This window comes from Myxocyprinus asiaticus, chromosome 4, assembly GCF_019703515.2.
Source record: "Myxocyprinus asiaticus isolate MX2 ecotype Aquarium Trade chromosome 4, UBuf_Myxa_2, whole genome shotgun sequence".
In the NCBI taxonomy this organism is placed as follows: Eukaryota; Metazoa; Chordata; class Actinopteri; order Cypriniformes; family Catostomidae; genus Myxocyprinus; species Myxocyprinus asiaticus.
In genome coordinates this window covers 42,585,906-42,607,567 of record NC_059347.1, presented here as the reverse complement: position 1 = coordinate 42,607,567, position 21,662 = coordinate 42,585,906, and the positions used below count along the sequence as shown (strand labels likewise).

Here is a 21,662-nt window from a genome sequence, read left to right as displayed (position 1 = left end):
AAAACATTGAAATGACCTTTCACAAAGAGAAAAGTTTTCTTATTTCAGACCTAAACTGTTACAAGTTTCCCCAGAGAGCTGCTTAAGCCTTTCTGCATAGTTGGTCTAGACTGTGTTATCATAAAAATCTTTTTAATGAGATTATGCAAACTAAAGTTGTGCTACTGAGGAGCAGTACTCATTTGGCCAGCAAAACTTTTTGTGATGTGTTTTTATGAATAATCGCTGCCTTTGTTGTATTAAATACCCTTTTTCAATTTTAGTTGGGCTGAAGAATGGTCACACTTTTACTGTTTTGTCACTGGGCTATTAACAGAATGCTTTGAGAGAACCCATAGGGGAAAAAACACAGATAAAAAAGTAATATCTCATATCTTGTATTTCTGTTTTATACCTCTTTTCCTTTATTCCTACCTGTTTCCAATTTTTTTGCTTTCTCCTTTATTTTGCTCTTGTGCTGTAACAGCCACCATGTGAATGATGAGTGAATGATGATCCTCATGATCTAACAAGCCAATTACAGGCCTGTCTGAGCTGGGTGGTATCGTCTCTCTGTTGATAAGGCTGATCAGGGAAGAATGGTAATGTGCTTGTGTGTCCAGGAAAGGATGAGAGGATGTGCTTTATGTTTGTGGTTGCCTTTCCTTCTGTATTAAACTTCTTATTGGCCACCATGGGAACTGTAGCACAGCCCAACTCTGTGTACACTGGGTACACCCAGTGTGTTTAAAAAAATAAATAAAAATAAATAAAAAATTAGGATTGTTCCAGTTTCTAATTCAGACTGTATAAGCGCATATCAAAGAATAAATTGGGATTTTGACATTTGAAATTGAGTTGAATGGAAAAACTAGGGAAGAACGAGTCTGTGCAAATGGAATCCATTTATGGACTTCAAGGATTAATGTAACAGAGATGACTTGGATTACAAGGATCACTTCAATCCTACTGATGAACTGATAAAACCTGACCTAACAATATATTTTCCATTAGAAAAAGGGGTAAAAGCGGCTCCAGTGAGCAATAGATGATTCCTCTGAAATGTTTGCTATTGTGCAGAATGCAATTGCGTTGAGCATACAGTACATTGGTTTTTGAGGTTGAATTTATAAAACACATGTATACACTGTAAGTCTGCCTGAACCCTTTCTGGCCTCTCACTGACCCTACTTCATTGACGTCCTGTCTCAGGAAATATCTGAGTCAGATTCTTTGATATTTAGAAAGAAAACAGATTGTCTTAAAATGTAGTGGAGACATGCTGTAGCGCAGAAAAACCTGTTAGAGTTAAAATGTATTATTTTACTTTATAGATGGATAATCCATCACTGTGTTGATTTATTGACAATAATGTATTGCCATAGTTAACTTATTATTTATGCCGCCATTTTCATGTTAATAGGAAGGCAGAAGTATTGGATAGCCCTGGTAGAATTTCTGTGATTTGGGTGGTTGGTTTGATCTGTGATGGTGGTGTTGCACAAAGGTTAAAGCTCTTGTATTACTTGCACATGCTAAATAACCATTTACTTGACTGAAATAATGCAGTCATAACCGGACCCATAACTAGAATACTTGAAGTGTCTTTATTTGAGAATATTGTTCTAAAATATTGCAGAAAAGAACTGGGAAGCAACTCAGCAGGACATTTTTGAATAAAGCATGTTTAAAGAGCTCTTACTAAAACAAGGACAAGATTAACTATTGCATATACTGAGACAGAGAAGGGTTGGGGTTAGATGAATGATTCCACTGCCCTGGGGTATCTGCAGATGAGTACTTGAGCTTAACAGTAGTGTCTTGAATCACAATCACAGTTGCATTATAGTGATTTGCTAACCCTGAGCACTAGGCAACCCTTGAATTGCTAACAAAATGGCCATTAAAAACTAAATCATGACCTTGGAAAAATTGTGCTCAAAAGTTTGCATACCCTGGCAGAAATTGTGACATTTTGGCATTGATTTTGAAAATATGACTGATTATGCCTTTTATTTAAGGATAGTGATCATATGAAGCCATTTATCATCACATCATCACATTATGATCCTTTTTCAATCATAATGATAACAGAAATCACCCAAATGGCCCTGCTCAAAAGTTTACATACCCTTGAATGTTTGGCCTTGTTACAGACACACAAGGTGACACACACAGGTTTAAATGGCAATTAAAGGTTAATTTCCTACACCTGTGGCTTTTTAAATTGCAATTAGTGCCTGTGTATAAACAGTCAATGAGTTTGTTACTCACATGGATGCACTGAGCAGGCTAGATACTGAGTCATGGGGAGCAGAAAAGAACTGTCAAAAGACCTACGTAACAAGGTAATGGAACTTTATAAAGATGGAAACAGATATAAAAAGATATCCAAAGCCTTGAAAATGCCAGTCAGTACTGTTCAATCACTTATTAAGAAGTGGAAAATTCGGGGATCTCTTGATACCAAGCCAAGGTCAGGTAGACCAAGAAAGATTTCAGGCACAACTGCCAGAAGAATTGTTCGGGTTACAAAGAAAAACCCACATGTAACCACAGGATAAATACAGGCTGCTCTGGAAAAAGACGGTGTAGTTGTTTCAAGGAGCACAATACAATGACACTTGAACAAAAATGAGCTGCATGGTCAAGTTGCCAGAAAAAAGCCTTTACTGCTCCAGTGCCACAAAAAAGCCCGGTTACAATACAGTGCATCTGGAAAGTATTAACAGCGCTTCACTTTTTCCACATTTTGTGGACAAACAATACCCCATAATGACAATGTGAAAGAAGTTTGTTCGAAATCTTTGCAAATTTATTAAAATAAAAAACAGATAAAAAAAAAATCACATGTACATAAGTATTCACAGCCTTTGCCATGACACTCAAAATTGAGCTCAGGTGCATCCTGTTTCCACTGATCATCCTTGAGATGTTTCTATAACTTGATTGGAGTCCACCTGTGGTAAATTCAGTTGATTGGACATGATTTGGAAAGGCACACACCTGTCTATATAAGGTCCCACAGTTAACAGTGCATGTCAGAGCACAAACCAAACCATGAAGTCCAAGGAATTGTCTATAGACCTCTGAGACAGAATTGTATCGAGGCACAGATCTGGGGAAGGGTACAGAAAGATTTCTGCAGCATTGAAGGTCCCAATGAGCACAGTGGCCTCCATCATCCGTAAATGGAAGAAGTTTGGAACCACCAGGACTCTTCCTAGAGCTGGCCACCTAGCCAAACTGAGCGATCAGGGGAGAAGGGCCTTAGTCAGGGAGGTGACCAAGAACATGATGGTCACTCTGACAGAGCTCCAGCATTTCTCTGTGGAGAGAGGAGAACCTTCCAGAAGAACAACCATCTCTGCAGCACTCCACAATCAGGCCTGTATTGTAGAGTGGCCAGACGGAAGCCACTCCTCAGTAAAAGGCACATGACAGCCCACCTGGAGTTTGCTAAAAGGCACCTGAAGGACTCTCAGACCATGAGAAACAAAGATTGAACTCTTTGGCCTGAATGGCAAGCGTCATGTCTGGAGGAAACCAGGCACTGCTCATCACCTGGCCAGTACCATCCCTACAGTGAAGCATGGTGGTGGCAGCATCATGCTGTGGGGATGTTTTTCAGCGGCAGGGACTGGGAGACTAGTCAGGATCAAGGGAAAGATGAATGCAGCAATGTACAGAGACATCCTTGATGAAAACCTGCTCCAGAGCGCTCTGGACCTCAGACTGGGGCGAAGGTTCATCTTCCAACAGGACAACATCCCTAAGCACACAGCCAAGATAACAAAGGAGTGGCTACGGGACAACTCTGTGAATGTCCTTGAGTGGCCCAGCCAGAGCCCAGACTTGAACCCGATTGAACATCTCTAGAGAGATCTGAAAATGGCTGTGCACCGATGCTCCCCATCCAACCTGATGGAGCTTGAGAGGTCCTGCAAAGAAGAATGGGAGAAACTGGTGTGCCAAGCTTGTAGCATCATACTGAAAAAGACTTGAGGCTGTAATTGGTGCCAAAGGTGCTTCAACAAAGTATTGAGCAAAGGCTGTGAATACTTATGTACATGTGATTTGTTTTTCTAGTTTTTTTTTTTAAATACATTTGCAAAAATTTCAAACAAACTTCTTTCACATTGTCATTATGGTGTATTGTTTGTAGAATTTTGAGGAAAATAATGAATTTAATCCATTTTGGAATAAGGCTGTAACAACAAAATGTGGAAAAAGTGAAGCACTGTGAATACTTTCCGGATGCACTGTATGCCCAACAACACCTTGACGCAGCTCACAGCTTCTGGCACACTGTAATTTGGAGTAACGAGATCAAAATAGAGCTTTATGGTCACAACCATAAGCGCTATGTTTGGAGAGGGGTCAAAAAGGGCTATAGTGAAAAGAATACTATCCCCACTGTGAAGCATGGTGGTGGCTTACTGATGTTTTGGGGGTGTGTGAGCTCTAAAGGCACGGGAATCTTGTGAAAATTGATGGCGAGATGAATGCAGCATGTTATCAGAAAATACTGGCAGACAATTTGCATTCTTCTGCACAAAAGCTGCGCATGGGACACTCTTGGACTTTCCAGCATGACAATGACCCTAAGCACAAGGCCAAGTTGACCCTCCAGTGGTTACAGCAGAAAAAGGTGAAGGTTCTGGAGTGGCCATCACTGTCTCCTGACCTTAATATCATCGAGCCACTCTGGGGAGATCTCAAACGTGCGGTTCATGCAAGACGACCAAAGACTTTGCATGACCTGGAGGCATTTTGCCAAGACGAATGGGCAGCTATACCACCTGCAAGAATTTGGGGCCTCATAGACAACTATTACAAAAGACTGCATGCTGTCATTGATGCTAAAGGGGGCAATACACAGTATTAAGAACTAAGGGTATGAAGACTTTTGAACAGGGGTCATTTAATTTTTTTCATTGTTGCCATGTTTTGTTTTATAATTGTGCCATTCTGTTATAACCTACAGTTGAATATGAATCCCATAAGAAATAAAAGAAATGTATTTTGCCTGCTCACTCATGTTTTCTTTAAAAATGGTACATATATTTCCAATTCTCCAAGGGTGTGCAAACTTTTGAGCACAACTGTAAGATAAATTGCATATAAAATAAATTGCTGCTAAATTGCAGTTTATATCTCCTTTTGAGCAGCTACCCAGCAAGAACATTTTAAATTGGTTCAACAAATACAACCTTAATTTTTTTTTTATTGTTTCAAAAAAAAAAAAAAAAAAAAAAACATTTTTATTAATTTTTAATTTGGTGAAAGCATTTGCACAAGTTATAGACTTGGATGTTTATTGGTTTGTTTAAGCTGAATACCTGTTTGAAAGTTGCTAGAAATGCTCATTGCATACCAAAGATGAAAACAGAAATTCAGACACTGTCTATGCTATCAAAGGTTGCTGTAGAAAGAAATGTTTCAGATGCATCATAGGTGTATCTATTTGTGTTGGTTTTGCCATCGTTTTGTGTGCATGAGGGTTTGATTGTATTCACAGTTATTGAGGTGGTGTTATGTTTCTGCTCCCTGAGGGGTGTCTATCAAACCTGTTTAATCACAGTAATTGCCCTGCTGAAAAATGAAGTAGTTTCAACAGCCTCTTCTCCAATATACACACACACAAACTCATTGGCATTTCTATTATGTTGGGGACTTTCCATTGTCTTCTGTTGATTTAGTGAGCTGATGATTTTTTCTATCCCTTCAGCCTACAATTTCCCCTAAACCTAACCATGACAGAATCTTCTTTTTTTTTTTTTTTTTAAGACATTTTTAAGTTATGTTCAGTGAGCCGTTTTGCTTGGTGGGACCACTGACTGGTCCCCAGAAAGTAAGCGATTTCAGATTCTACAATCCTTGTGGGTATGTGGACGCCACATGTAGGCAAAACCTGACAACCCACCTCCACTGATAAAAAGATTAAAAATATTTTCAAGTGGTTGACTTCCTGTCCTCTTTTTATGGGTGAGAGCAGAGTAGCCCCAATGCTTGTGATAAAAGCGAGGTCTTCACTTAGGCTGATCTCTTCCTATCAACAGGACCTTAATCAGGCAGGATATAAGCACTAATGAAATCACGAGATCCTCTTGAGGCTGTGGAAACTCCTCCATCAGCCCTGCCACCGTTTGCTGCACTATAATTGAAACAAATGTGCCAATTAGGCCATTCCTTTCGCACATCTTCTGCCACACATTCACTTAGCTAATTTTTATTTGTCCCCTACCTTTTCTCCTCTCTCTCTCTTTCCCCTTTTTATCTTTTCCCTCCTTCTTTTGACTGTTTTGCTCTCTCTCATACACACACACACACCCTCTCTCTCTCTCTTTCTTCATCAACATGCCTGTTCTCTGCACCTTTTCATCATTAACCAAAGGCTGAGATGAAGTGGTACTCAAGAATGCACAACAGGGCAAATGTGTCAATAAAGAATTCTGCTTTCACTGTGTCCTAATTGCCTATTTCAACTCCCAAGTTTCATTGAAAACACCAGTAAATGCATAAGAAAAGTGCTTTCTTCTAGCAAAGGTTTGTTGCATTTTAAGTAGTATATGGAAGATAAATGTCAATCTTTCTCACCCTTTTAACGCCACATGACTTCAGATTTCACCAAATATATTTTTATAGCTTCAACTTTACAAATATCTATTTTTGAGTCTTACTATGCATCTGGATTCCTCCTATAGCTCATAAAATAATTAAAATGTATTATGAACTATGAACATGAGGGTAATGTAATTCTGAGAAATGACCTGGAAATAGCACCGAGTTTAAAGTGCTGTGATTAAACTGGAGGAAGAGGGTGAAGAGGGCACAGCTGCAGTTACTGTTCAGAGCATGAGCACAGAATAAGTTTAACTAAACAGAATATATTATGGACCCACATTATCATAAAAACAATCAAATCAGATACATGGCGGTGTGTGACAGATGTGTATCACACAGCACATATTATTTGGTTTCTACCAATGTTTAAGTTAATTGTTTAATTTAGAGTTTAATGTGGTTGTCTTTTTGTAATCAAAGTTTAATTTAAAACATGAATACCAGGTGAAATAAGCACACAGGACAATATGTTCTTAAAACAGTTTATTAAGAACATCAAGGATGCTAATAGTAGGGTGCACACTTGCAGATTCCTGCTGTTTTAAAAGTGACCTTACCAGAGTTACTTAAAAAAAAAAAAAGAAGTATTCCATTACTAATTACTTTTGTAAAATTGTAATTAGATTGCTTTACTGATTACTTTATCTGGAAAGTAATTTGATTACTAATTACTTTACTTTGAAGTTACTTTCTAAAATCAAACCTGTGAGGGAAAAAACAAATGTGACACTGATAGCTCTTTTAGTACTTTAATATTGACTGAAATATTAACCAAAATTACAGCAATATGACAAAGACAGCAACTTAACTTTCTTATCTCAAATATGCTGTAGTAGTATCTTAAGGAATGTGTGTGTGTGGGTCCGCAATCTACAACCCTCTTAGCTGTGTGTGGCATGTGTACAGTAAGCTTGAATACCTGTGTTTGTGTTGGTGTGAAAGACAGAAAAAGAATACTAATAAACTGAAAACATTTCTGAAAACCCATTTGCAAACCTCCAGATAGTAAAACCATTGTGTATTTGAATGCTTGATTCTTTTCAGTGTGCATATACAGGTTTGCTTGTGTGTTGCATCATGCATGTCTGTGTGCATGTATGTTTGTGTGTGTACATGTGCAGCATGGGTATGTTTACACAACTTTACAGCGAGTGGATTAACTCCCTGCTTGTGCTCGGACGAATTGAGTATCCTTTATCACTTGCACATCTGTTACACTTTAGCACTGTGTTTTATTGTGAACAGTACATAAAGTACATAAAAAGCTGTATGCTTAGCAACGTCTTTATCAAGACACCGTTCTGCAAATGTTCCCACCTTTTGAGTGATATATCCCTGTCAGACGGGAACGAGCATTGTTTTCCTTATATACCCAAAACCGATCCCCTCTCCTCCTGCGGCAGCTGCAGAGGGACACCCGAGGGAGATAGGGCTGAGCGCGCGGATATTTAAGGAGGATTTGTCGGTGGCCCAGCCTTGCGTGCATCAGCCAGGGCTGGGAGCATGTTGACACAGATCTCGCTGAAATTGATTGTGTGCGCATGAAATCTTGAAATGCTTCACTTTCGTTTTCAATTTGAATAAACAACTACACTCCGCAGTATCCATAGTAACACAGCTCACTCATCTGCCATCACCGCGATATGTGTCCTCAATGCCATGGTGGTTTGTTAGAGCGCATGCTCAGTAGCAGACACAGCAGCACACATAAAGTACCAACATAGGAACATAATACATTTAAAAATGCATTCTACTTAATTAATATTATTGTTTTAGCAATAAATGTGAAACTGTAATCAGATTACTTAATTTTGTTAATTAACGAGTTACATTACTGCGTTAATGCAAAATGTAATCAGATTACACCCAACACTGCTCTGGAGCATGGAGTGAACAGCCACATTCCATGTGTCAGCAAACAAAGGGAGAAGTGAGGGTTTTAGCTCCACCTTTATGCTGGGCCAGAGAAACTGGACTGTGCCATTATGTTCAGAACTGGAGGGGGGATTTGTTTCTTCACTGTAATTTCATTATCTATTTGTTTTAGTAATTTAGGAAGTTAATTTATTGTATTATGACAGTTAGAATTCTGTTTGTATGTTGATTAAACGTGATGATTATGTCTGGGGTTATTTGAGTAAATTGTTATTTTGATGCTTACCTTTAATTATATTTGGTAGAGTACATGATGTGTATATATAGGTGTGGTGAAAGCAAGGTGAGAGAGTGGGACCGAAGGGATTTTGGTGTACTCTGGAGGAGCTGAATATGCAGCGCCGGTGGAAGCAGGGGTGCTTGCGGATCTGAAGGGGGTAGAGGAGGAGAAGGTAGAGAGGAAGGGCAGTCTCTGATCCATGCAAACAGAAGGTGGCGGTAAATGCACTTTCAAGTTTGCGAACTGCTGTTAATGAGAAGAAGAAGAAGGCCAGCGGGTCATTTTTAGTGATGGGAAGATCAGATCATTTTACTGACTTGGATCTTTGAGTCTTGTTCAGCAAAATGAATGAATCTTTATTCAAGTAATTTATTCATTTCGTTCATTTGAGCAGAATTAAATTAAAATGTTACATTTTCAAATAGCCAAACACAAAAAATTAACGAATCACTCTCTGAGACTACTCGTTCTTCTGAGTCACATAAAAGATTCGTTCAAAATTAACAAATCATTCATGAACGACCCATCACTAGTCATTTAGCACACAGTCGTCTGTTAGTCTGCTGACTTGTTTGATTTTGTTTGTTTTTTTCTTCTTCTTTGGTTGTTACTTTATTAACCAGGAATAGAGTTATAATCTGGAAGCCTGGTTTATTTGTTTTTACTTGATATTTGACTGATGATTTGAATTCTGCTTTTGCTGAGGAGAAATAAAATTCTTCTTTGTGCCATTGCCCTATTCCTAGCTCTGCCTAATTCTTGGCCATGACCATCACACTTCTGGTTTATTCTAGTTAGCCAAAAGGTTATTTTTCATCTGTAGTCCCTGGAGAGATGTTAGAGTCACCTGTTTTTGTTGTTGATGATTTTTTTTTTCCACTGGAATAAAGATTTGTTTCCTTGAAATTTCCTTGGTGGTGTTGTGTAACGGTTAAAAATGTAGGCTAGAAACCAAAATGTTGTAGGTTTGAGCCCTGCAATGGGTGATCCATGAGATTTTTTACTTTGCTTTTGAGCTAGGCACTTAAACCCAGTTTGCTCCAGGGCAACCGTCCCTGTAATAAGTAAACTGCAAGTAACACTGCATAAATTTGTCTTCTAACACCCTGATCTCATTAATATACATAGCTATTTGTACGTTAACATATGTAACATTTAAACGTACATGTTTGCACGTTTGGATAGACACTAAACGTACAATATGGATGTTTGAAAGGATCTAGATCGTAAACATATTTACAGATTTAGAAATGTAAAATATACATGAATTCATTACAAATATATTTGTACATTTTTACTGTTTTATAGATATTTTAGATCCCTTAACCCTACCCTAACCTCTAAACATAACCACATTTCAACAATATAAAAACATGTAACAAGCAGATTAATGTACAGTAGCAATAATTATTGTTACAATATACTAATTTATATATATTTACAGCTGCTAATCCCACACCTACTCCTAAACCTAACCATAACCATTTATTAAGCATATAAAACACAAAATGGGCAGATAAATTTAATCACAATAATTTATTCAGAAAAATGGCAAAAATCAGTACAAAAGTAGTCCAAATGGTGATGCGCTGCATCCGATGTGCTCCCTGACGCACACAATAGCATTGTGCGAGGTGGAGAGTAGAATTTAAATTATTAATCGCTGTAAATCTTCTCCTGATGCACTCCATAACGGCACTGTCATTTCTCATTCAAACATATACATTACAGAATACGGCATGTCGCAAACGGTCACGAGACACTTGAGAGCCAATGAGCATTCGAAATCAATTTTTTAATTTTGAAAACCAAACCAACTGGAGTTGACGGTTACAGTAGGCGCAACGGCGATCGTTGAATAAAAGGCTTGAATTTGGGTCTGTTCTTCACTGAAAGCAGTCTGAAGATTTGGATTATAGCTAACAAATGTATGGATTAATTTTATTTTTGTTTTATGGTGCTTTTTGTGATTTATTTCGTTTATTGGCATATTCTGAAAACTCCTTTTGTGTCCCATGGCAAACAAAAATAAAATTAAATGCTTAATGAATTATTAAATGATTACAGAGTTTTTATTATTTTAAACGTAAACATTTGTACGTTTCTATAGGTGTTAATATGTAAAATGATTATGTTTAGATGCTGTCAATACCTCAATATTGTAGGTTTCTATGTCTATGCAAACGTAAAATAATGTACATTTGCTAGAACCAACCTTTATGGAAGAATACAAACGAATTCTCATGAGATCACGTTGCTTCTAAAGGACTGATCATTTTTTGGAGTGTGTATTATTGACCCATCATAACAGATTTTCCTCCCAAAACATAATTTTAAACCAGATATTTTTGAAATGCCAACTATCCTTCCAATAACAATTGCAGTTTTCTAAAACTAATGATGTTCATGTAATTCTCAGTGGGTGTTATCTCTTTAGGGTCTTAATACGTGTGTTTCTATGTCTCTCAGGTGGAATGGTTGAAAAATGAGGAGTTGGTCAGCTCTCTTCGAGATGATAACATTGACACTCGAGCTGACCACAATCTGATCATCAATGAAGCCAGACTTTCGGACTCCGCCAACTATACCTGCCTCGCCAGTAACATAGTGGCAAAAAGACGCAGTGCCACGGCGACTGTAGTTGTTTTCGGTAAGACGACGCTGATACGTTTCATTTAATTGACAGTGATTGTTGACAGTTTACTTTGTTTTACTTTTTAATAGACTTCTTTTTCTGTTTCTTTTTTGCTCTTTATTTACTAAATATACTTATAAAAGCAATCTCTGGGTGTCTGTCTGGCAGGGTCAGAGAAAGGTTGTATTGTCCTCATATTAAGTCTTATTCAACGGATGATCTCTCTCTCTCTCTCTCTCTCTCTCTCTCTCTCTCTCTCTCTCTCTCTCTCTCACACACACACACACACACAAACACACACACACACTGCAGTTAATGGTGGTTGGTCTTTGTGGACCGAGTGGTCACCTTGCAGCGTGAACTGTGGGAGAGGATTTCAGAAGCGTTCTCGGACCTGTACTAACCCAGCACCTCTGAACGGAGGAGCGTTCTGTGAGGGCATGTCTGTGCAGAAGATCGCCTGCAGTGTCGTCTGCCCAGGTCGGATCTCCTTCAACATCAGTACATCCCTATTGAATGACTGTCCTCCAGCATCTAAACTCATAGTAGTGCACATTAGTGTCTAAGTAGCACTGAAGAGATGATCTTTATATCCATAATACATTAGCCATAGAGCTTCACTATTCTGGGAATTCAATACTAAATCACATTAATTAATCATTTTTTTAATTAATCATGCTATATATATATATATATATATATATATATATATATATATATATATATATATATATATATATATATATATATACAGTACTGTGCAAAAGTTTTAGGCACTTGTGAAAAATGTTGCATAGTGAGGATATCTTCAAATATAATGCCATAAATAGTTTTCATTTATCAGTTAACATCATACAAAGTCCAGTAAACATAAAAAAGCTAAATCAATATTTGGTGTGGCCACCTTTGCCTTTAAAACAGCCCTATTCTCCTAGGTACACCTGGACACAGTTTTTCTTTGTGGTTGGCAGATAGGATGTACCAAGCTTCTTGGAGAATTCGCCACAGTTCTTCTATCTATTTAGGCTGTCTCAAGTTGTTTTCTGTCTCTTCATGTAATTCCAGACTGACACGATGTTCAGTGGGGGGCTCTGTGGGGGCAATGCCATCTCTTGCAGAGTGCCCTGTTCTTCTGTTCTAATCTTTTCTATTTGCAAAAGTAATGTTTGTGAGTCTAAAATGTGTTTTTCCTATTGACACACTAAAGCTGAAGATATAAATAAACATCAAAGACAAATGTTTTTGTGAAACATCTTAAAGGTGCACTATGTAACTTTTTCATGTAATATTCGCCTTTTTTTTTTTTTTGCCAATATGTCTATGGCTTGTAACGCAACTTAAAAAATGAGCCCTTTCCAGACTTCCTAGGTTGCCTATTAAAGCCTGTAGACTGATTTTCATGCGAAGGGAGCGGGTCGCTTTTGCCGGGAAAATCCAAAGGATGTGACGTTTATGCGCGCTCCCGAGAGCCTTGCCTCAGTGCTTCTCTTCCGCTATTTAACAGCGAAAACAAACTGCAACACTAGGTAACGTTATCTTAGAGATGAAATCCAGCAAACATCCGGCTCCCAGCACAACACCAACTCCTACACAAACTCAGAGTAAGCCAAAAAAAAAAAAAAAAAACATTTATCTACTGAATCCAGTCTAGCTAAGCGGGAACGTGATCGTGGTCGAGCGAAAACTAGAATGAACATCAGCAGGGCATTTGATTCATGGAGGGACCTTCGTTCGGTTTTGGGGATCAAAACCGACCCTGAATTGGCATTCTTCTTATTGGACAGGTAAGCTTACATAACTGCAAAGCATGTGAAATATAGTGCCATAAGGCACTTGATCTTGATCTTGCCTGCTAACGCTGACGAATTGCAAGCTACCTTGCTTCGTAACTTTCAAATAATTTCAGCGATCTTCTCTTTATACTAAAAGTCAGGTATGCTGATTCACAGTAATGTGAACATAATGTTAATCTGTAATTATTCAGCAAGGTAAACTACAATAATACATGAAATGAATGCTAGACAATGTTCAAGATAATGCAAAAAGCTCCATTCATTAGTGTAACGTAACTTAGTTATACAGAAAATATATACAATCTATAATTATAAAACAATAGCGCATCGATATATCAAAATGACAGTTGTGATGGAATCACATCAATACTGAATTGTGTCAACATATTTATAATGTACAGTCTATTTTATGAACAGCTACTGTCATCAGCCACCAAATTTAGCTAACAGCTATTGATAAAGCTGGCAAGCTAGCTAACGCAGACATAGGCTATCGTATAAATGCAGTCAATGTATCATGTAAAGAAAAGTGATTACTTCAAACTACAGTCTTGCATAGTCAGACCTATATCCACACTTTGTTTTAGCCCTGTTCCAGCACTGGAGAGTCAAATATAATATGCAGTCTCAAAGTTTGTAGTAAAACAATCATAACTGTGTAATTTTAATTATGCTACCTCATCTGTCATCATGATGCCGGTGAATCACGTCAAGTCTCTTTGTTTTGTTTCCTGTGGAGTGCGCGTGATCACGAGCAACAGGCTGCAGTTCACTTATCGGCCACAGGTGTCATTAATAACAAGGGTTTCTGAATCTTACATACTGCACCTTTAAGTGCCTAAAACTTTTGCACAGTACTGTACATACACTACGTATATATATATATATATATATATATATATATATATATATATATATAGAGTATCATTATAAATAAGGATGTTTCACATTACCTTGGAGATTAGAATTGCTCTAATTGCTCTCAAAAATTTAATTGATTAGTAGTGTGTTTAAGGAGAAAGCAATTTAAATATCTGTACTCTTTACTTTTACATAGCTCAGTTATTTATCAAGAATGTGTTATTAATTTACTCTGAATGCCATCTTGCCTAATTGCTCATAATTAAAACCTTATTTTCCCAAACTCCCAAAACACCTGTCCAATTAGACACTTAATTTCACAGTAATCCATCAGCAAAAGTAACAAAACACATTATCCTGAGTGAGCAAAATAAATTTATTTACATACAGTATTTATATACCTAACAATAGTGTGTGTATGCTGCACATAAGCGTAAATTAAACACAACCTTAAACAACCATGACTTGGCTTGAGAATTCTCAAAAGAGTAACCAAGAATCTTTTTCCACCAGTCTGTATAAACATGACATTTCTGGTGAAATTTTACTTGTACGTTAGCCAAGGTGCCTAGTCATAGCTGCTCAGCTAAGTGTGATGACTCCACTCCCTGATGAACTTATACAGGTGATGGATGGAGATCGCAGGCCTATTTTAAGAACGCTAGAGCTTAGCTTAGTGCTATCTCATAAATCAAAAGTGCAAAGTCAATGGGCATGGCCATGAAGTTTTAGTATTTTCGTGCAAGCATGAGCTAAGTCTAGGCACAAGTGGGTTTGGCGAAATCTCACGCACAATGCGCTAATGGGCTGGGTCATGTGCTATTTAATTTGGAGGTTCTTCTCCAGTTATTGCACCATCTGCATCATATTATATAGTCCATTCCCTGTCAAGCATCTGTGATATAAACAAAGACAGCACATTCAGAAGAAATTTGTTGTGTAAATGGAATGTATGCAATGAATTAGAAGAATAAAATATTTCTATGACAGTGACACACTCCTTTTATAAGTATAGAAAATGTGATTCTCATCAGAATTTGAATGTATGTTCTGTTAAAATATAGAAGTGTAAGTATTATTAATTTTTGTCTACTGACACACAAATCTGCATGCACTTCACTTCTACCAGCTGATCTCGATTTTGAAAAATTAAATCGATTTATTGAACATGAAAAAAAAAAATCAAACCAAAAAGTTATACTTAAAACGAAACAAAAATGTAGTAAAAATAATTGTAACGTTGGGTGTCTAGGAGTGGAAGAGGAAGAGAGGAGACACAGCAGTAGAATCTTTCAGTCTTTTAATTATAAACACTGGAGTGGAACAAACGCTGGAGTGGAACAAACAATAAATCTTAACATCAAAACTTAACAGAACATAACACTTCACTAACTCAATGTAACACTTCATAAACTCAACATAACACTTCAAGGACTGACAAATGACTGAACAAAACTAATGGGTATTTATACACAGAAAACTAATGAGGGAATGGAAGGCAGGTGAGGATGATGATGAACAGATGGTAGTTATTAGGGCAGCGAATTCTGGGAAATGTAGTGCAGGGGAAAACTTAAAAATAAGAGTCCTTGAAGAACATGGTGGAGACAGACTGTGACATCCCCCCCCCCCGCTTTAAAGGGCGACTCCTGGTGCCCAAAAATGGATGAGGTTAGGAGGATCCAAGGAGGATGATCAGGAGGCCTAGGGGGCGGCTTCAGGCCTGGGAATGGATCCGGAGGCCTGGGGGGTGGCTTCAGGGCTGGGAATGGATCCAGGGGCCTGGGGGACAGCCACAGGGCAGGGACTGAGTCTGGAGGCCTGGGAGGTGGCCACAGGGCAAGGACTGGGTCAGGAGGCCTGGGAGGTGGCCACAGGGCTAGGACTGGGTCAGGAGGCAGAACCAGACTCTGGGGAAGTGGGCGGAGCTGTGGAAGACTCTGAGGGCGGAGCCATGGAAGAGTCTGAGGGCGGTGCTGAGGAAGGAGGAGCCGTGGGAGGCTCGAGGGGTTGGTGCCATGGAAGGCAGAGTTGTGGAAGACTCAGAGGGCAGAGCCGTGGAAGGTGGAGCCATGGAAGACTCTGGGGGCAGAGCCGTGGGAGGCGGAGCCATGGGAGGTGGAGCCGTGAGGGGCGAAGCCGTGGAAGGCGGAGCCGTGGCAGGCGGAGCCGTGAGAGGCTCGGGGCTGAGAGTACAGGCTGAGACTGGGGATTGACCTCTGCGGTTGAGAGCACTGGCAGAGACTGGGGAACGACCTCCGTGGTCGTGAGCACTGGCAGAGACTAGGGAATGACCTCCATGGTCGTGAACATGGACAGAGACTGGGGAACGACCTCTGTGGTCGTGAGCATAGGCAGAGACTGGGGAACGACCTCCGTGGTCATGAGCATAGGCAGAGACTGGGGAACGACCTCCATGGTTGTGAGCATAGGCAGAGACTGGGGAATGACCTCTGTGGTCGTGAGCATAGGCAGAGACTGGGGAGGAGGAGTCCTTTTCCTTCTTCTCCTCTTCCGGCCAGCAGGGAGCGTGGATACGGGGACAGTCGAAGCTACAGGCATTGGCTATGGGACGGTTGAGGCTACAGGCACTGGCTCTGGGACGGTCAAGGCTACAGGCACTGGCTCTGGCTCTTTAACCGTGGCAGGCATGGGCACTGGCTCGTTAACCATGGTAGGCATGGGCACTGGTTCGTTAACCGCGGCAGGCATGGGCACAAGTTGTGGCCCGGGGTTCCCGCCATAATTCACAGCATGTGGGGGAAATGCAACTTCTGTGGTCGCTACCGCTGACTGTGGCAGGGAATCGTCCACCGGAACCTGGAGAGGATGAACCCCCTCCCCCCCAATGTTTTTTATTTAGGGTAATTGTATGGAGAGGAGTTACCTTGGAGATAGGGGGCGTGGAAGGCGTGGAGACAGGGGCCGTGGAAAAAGTCAATTTCTGTATTAGACATGATGCGAGTGAAGGGTTATGCATATTCAGGGTGGCTAGGATGTAATTCGCCAAGGGAAGATCTTCCGCCTCCGGAAGTTCTGTGGAAATTTAATCCCATTCCATAAATGGGCTTGAGGTAAATATCCGGTATTGAGGTCGAAGCAGTGAGGTGAAGGAACCTGGTTGTGTATTCCAAGAGGGGAAGATCCTGCCTGAACAGCTCCAAGAATAACTCTGATGGCTCCATGTTCAGTTATGTGCTTGTTGAGGTGAGGCTTTGTAGGAGAGGAGGATTAGTGGGATCTCTGGAGTAGAGGTAGACGTTAAGAGGAACAGGGAAGTATATCCGTATTTTTGTAGGTCAGTCCTTCTGTAAAGTTGGGTGTCTAGGAGTGGAAGAGGAAGAGAGGAGACACAGGAGTAGAATTTTTCAATCTTTTAATTATAAACGCTGGAGTGGAACAAACAATACATCTTAACATCAAAACTTAACAGAACGTAACACTTCATAAACTCAACGTAACACTTCAAGGACTGACAAATGACTAAACAAAACTAGAGGGTATTTACACACAGAAAACTAATGAGGGAATGGAAGGCAGGTGAGCATGACTATGAACAGATGGAAGTGATTAGGGCAGTGAATTCTGGGAAATGTAATGCAGGGGCAAACTTAAAAATAAGAGTCCATGAAGAACATGATGGAGACAGACAGTGACAATAATGGAGTGGTCATAAAAATCATATCAAATCCAGACATTTTACCATCTCCAACTTCTTCCACCAGCCTCTGTTGCAATGACTTAAAAATCACTATGACAACAGGTGGAAAAATACCAGTACAAATTAGAAACAATTGTAAATATAAACATAATAATAATAAAATAAACCATGACCTATTCAAAGTTTAACACAAATCTCATGAATTTTTGTTTCATAAAATGGTGATTGTCAGGGACATAATTTGATGTTGCACAATATTTTGGGGGTCTTGCTTGAGTTTGGACATGAAGTTTGCGTGCATATACCAACATGTTGCGCAAACACTCCCACCCATGGCCACTTGTGGTTTGTGCTGGCAAAAAAATAAAAATTGTATAAGATGTGGTGCGTCTTATAGAGCCCTAAATCAAAAATAGAGCCCTAAATCATTCACAATGGCAGCAGAGTCCTTTGCCTCATTTGTAGATTTGGAGGAAAGTGTAAAGATAATAAAAGAACATAATTTCACTTTTTGGAAAGAGATATAGTTTAGTGTGATGAATAGGATTTGGTTACTTGTTACAGTTTGGGACAATATAAAGAATATATTAAGACTGAATTAGCTAAAGATGGGATTAAAGGAATAATTCACCCCCCAATGAAAAGTTTGTCTTTATTAACTTACTTCCATGTCAACCCAGTATTATTTTCTTCCTTCTTTGGAAAACAAAGGGAGAATGTCTCAGCAGCTCTTTCCGTAAAGCTAAAATGGCCTTTTTCTTTTTTTTTTTTTTAATTCCAAGCTCAAAAAAAGCACCATAAAAGTAGACGATACAACTGTTGCTTTGTGTGAAACAGTTTTAAATTTAAGTCGTCATTCACTGATAATTTTCCGCTCTGCTGTTGCATTTAAATATCTTTTGCAGTCACGTTTTTAAACACGTTGCGATCATTCAAGTGACGTGAAAAGCAATGGCGTTTGACGCCAATGACATCAAACTTGGAGCGGGACCTCCAAAGATGCACTTTTTTATTGAACAGGTGTGAATGAGATTTAAGAGCGATGGCAGAGGGGAAGATTATCCTATCTGAAGAATATAATAAAAGTAATCAATTTGCCTTTAAAATAAATTTGCTAATGTAATGTCTGTAACCATGCTGATGTGTTCAAAAGACCATTTGAGAAAATGAATCCTTTTAAATTACTTTTAATTAAGTTAATTACTCTTTCAAGTTCTTTGGTGAATTGCAATTAATGCCTAGAACAGCTGCTCACCTTTCTTAAATTGCAACCCTGTGGTGTGCTCTGCAGTGGATGGAGTGTGGGAGGAGTGGAGTGAGTGGACAATATGTAAAGCCCAGTGTGAGAGGCAGAGATGGAGGGAGTGCAACGCTCCTCCACCCAGACACAGAGGCAAGATGTGTGAGGGAGAAGGTGAAAGCACAGAGAACTGCACGGGGGGATTGTGTACACAAAGTGAGTATGTACTAATGCAGAACGATGTCATAAACACCATCACTTCATCACCACATCTCAATTATCTGATCAGTGATGCCAGCATCATCATCATGTATTGGTCATGCCATTGCTCATTTACTGTAAACTCACAGTTGTTGACACATTAGAAATTAGTTCACGGTACTCGTCACTAAGTAAAAACAGGTAAATTGCAATGCTTTGGGAGCTGTGATAATCGTCTGCTAAAAGTGGATGAAACTGACGCCATCATCCCTCTCAGTATTTTTCTCATAGCTATTATGATTAGAACACTCTCTTATTTCTCCTTCTGAATGAAGGATAGAAACATCCTGCGGCCTAAGTGATCCAAAACCATCTGCCAATAGCTCCCCATGACAACGATGCTGAGCAACAGTATCCACAGCTGATGTTGGCATAGCCTGTAGTTGGACATCTAGCTGTGATGTGAATCAGAGAGCATATTTGTTACAAGTAATATAGAGATGGACAGTAATTCTCTTTCTTTCTCTCCCTCTCTCCTTTCTTTCCTTCTCTTTTTCTGTCTTTTCCTCCATGCAGATGGAAAGCTGATGCATGACGTTAAGCCTCAGAGTGAGTTCTCCTCTGCATTTCAAGTGAATTCTTAATTTCCATACAGATGAGGGAATGAAAAACTAAATTAGCTTTTGTCAGTGTAAAATGAACTCCAGTTTGAATCGCTCAGTTACCTTAAATATCCTGTGTAGAAATTGTTATTCATGTGATAGCACACCTAAATCTAGCAAGCCCCTCAAATAATTTATGTGCTCATATCTACATTTGGTAATCTGTAACATTCTGTTTATTACATTCTGTAAACTGGTGTCCCATTCCTTTTTGCATTGCACGCTGTCACGGAATATCAGAGACAGGACCCAGGTGCAGAGTTGAAAAATAAAACGGAATTTATTTAATACAAAAAGGGCAAAAACACAAACCAAAACTCCCACAAGGGGGAAAAACAACATAAACTATCCCAAAGGGGAAAAACACAAAGTAAATAATCCAGGCTGGGCAGGGGAAACAGGGAACAGGACCGACTGGACTGGAAAACAGGAACCAGTGAAAAAGCAACAAGACCGACTGGCAGGACCAACAAAGGAGAACAAACAAGACTGGAAACAAGACAAACTAGCACTGGACAGCAAACACGAGGAGAGAAGTCAGCAGGTTAACAAGATAGGGCAGGTGTGACTAATAAACTATTAATGGGAAAACAAGGAGTCGGGATATGACGTAAGACAGAGAGAGACACCCATGTGCTCTCACAAGACAACAAAATACCCGAATGGCATGAGCGCACATCGGCAAGTCAATAAGGTGATATACGCTCATGCCAACCGACAAACAAGATGAGAGAATGCGTAACAACGCCAAACAAAGTTATGCCACGCACTCTCACACTAAATGAAACCTGAGCGTACATCACGAGGCAAACTCCACGCGATGCACGCAACAGGCAACAAAAACAAGACAGGACACCTGTGTGAGAGTTCGGCTACACACAAACTCGAAATCTCAGACCGAAGTGACCGAACCTCAGCACAACGTGAAGACAGCTCGCGACTTGGGCATGCAGCGCATCACGCACTCATGTTCACGAGAGACAGACAAACTATTGACGCGAGGGCATGCTGCCAAGATGACATAAGCGCGATACACCCACGTCAGTAACAAACAGAACATAGAGCATGAGTGTCCGGATCCTGACACAGACTGAAACCGAGCCAGAAAGGAAGTCAGGATCCAGACACCACGCTCCGGACATGAAACAAGACACGGCAGGGAATACAACCGAAACCGTGCGCTCACACAAAGACAGACAACGAAACACAAGACAGACATGGGCCGGTGATGCCACCGTCGTGTCAGACAAAAACTCAGACTGACAGAGTGACAGGACCGTGACTGCACGTGCTGGCACTACTAATGCCAACAACACAAATAAACGTTGTTCATGTCGACGCACCTAGTGTAGACAGGTTGCAAGACTAAGGTAAAGAGTAAAAATCAGATTTTGCAGCCCAGTCCTGAATATTGAGGTTCTGCAGGTAGGACAGAACCTATCAACTTCTCCAGATTTTATACATATCCATTTCAGCAATATTAAACAACCTGGTCTCATAGAATGAATGTTTTGCAAACTGACTTTTACGTGTGCTTTCTACTTTTCGCTGTACGTTGTTAATTGCTGATTATGACTTTATAAACACTTATTTTTCACTCTTATTATTCACCCACTGCTATGCTATGATATTAAAATACTTTTACTTTAAAGCATGAATTGAAAAACGATACATTTTAACACTTGTATTACAGACCCACCTACATATAAACACTTATTCCTGCATCATTAGCTTGTTTGGTAGCTCATAGCTTGTTTGGTAGCTCAATTGAAAGAGCGTTGGAAAAACCTTGTCTGATTACAACCTCATTTCGCTCGGTTTTGACGCTCCCGCTGGTCATTTAACTTG

The 21,662-nt window shown here is 39.6% G+C and overlaps 1 protein-coding gene across 1 annotated transcript in view; it reads left to right on the top strand.

The window, feature by feature from the left end:
- LOC127434239 (netrin receptor UNC5D-like) overlaps positions 1-21,662 on the top strand; it is a 276,011-nt gene that overhangs the window by 212,352 nt on the left and 41,997 nt on the right. Inside the window, exons 5-8 of the mRNA XM_051686828.1 lie at positions 11,231-11,411; positions 11,709-11,876; positions 19,003-19,167; positions 19,729-19,761. Coding sequence (XP_051542788.1) covers positions 11,231-11,411; positions 11,709-11,876; positions 19,003-19,167; positions 19,729-19,761 — 547 coding nt within the window. The remainder of the gene's footprint in view (positions 1-11,230; positions 11,412-11,708; positions 11,877-19,002; positions 19,168-19,728; positions 19,762-21,662) is intronic.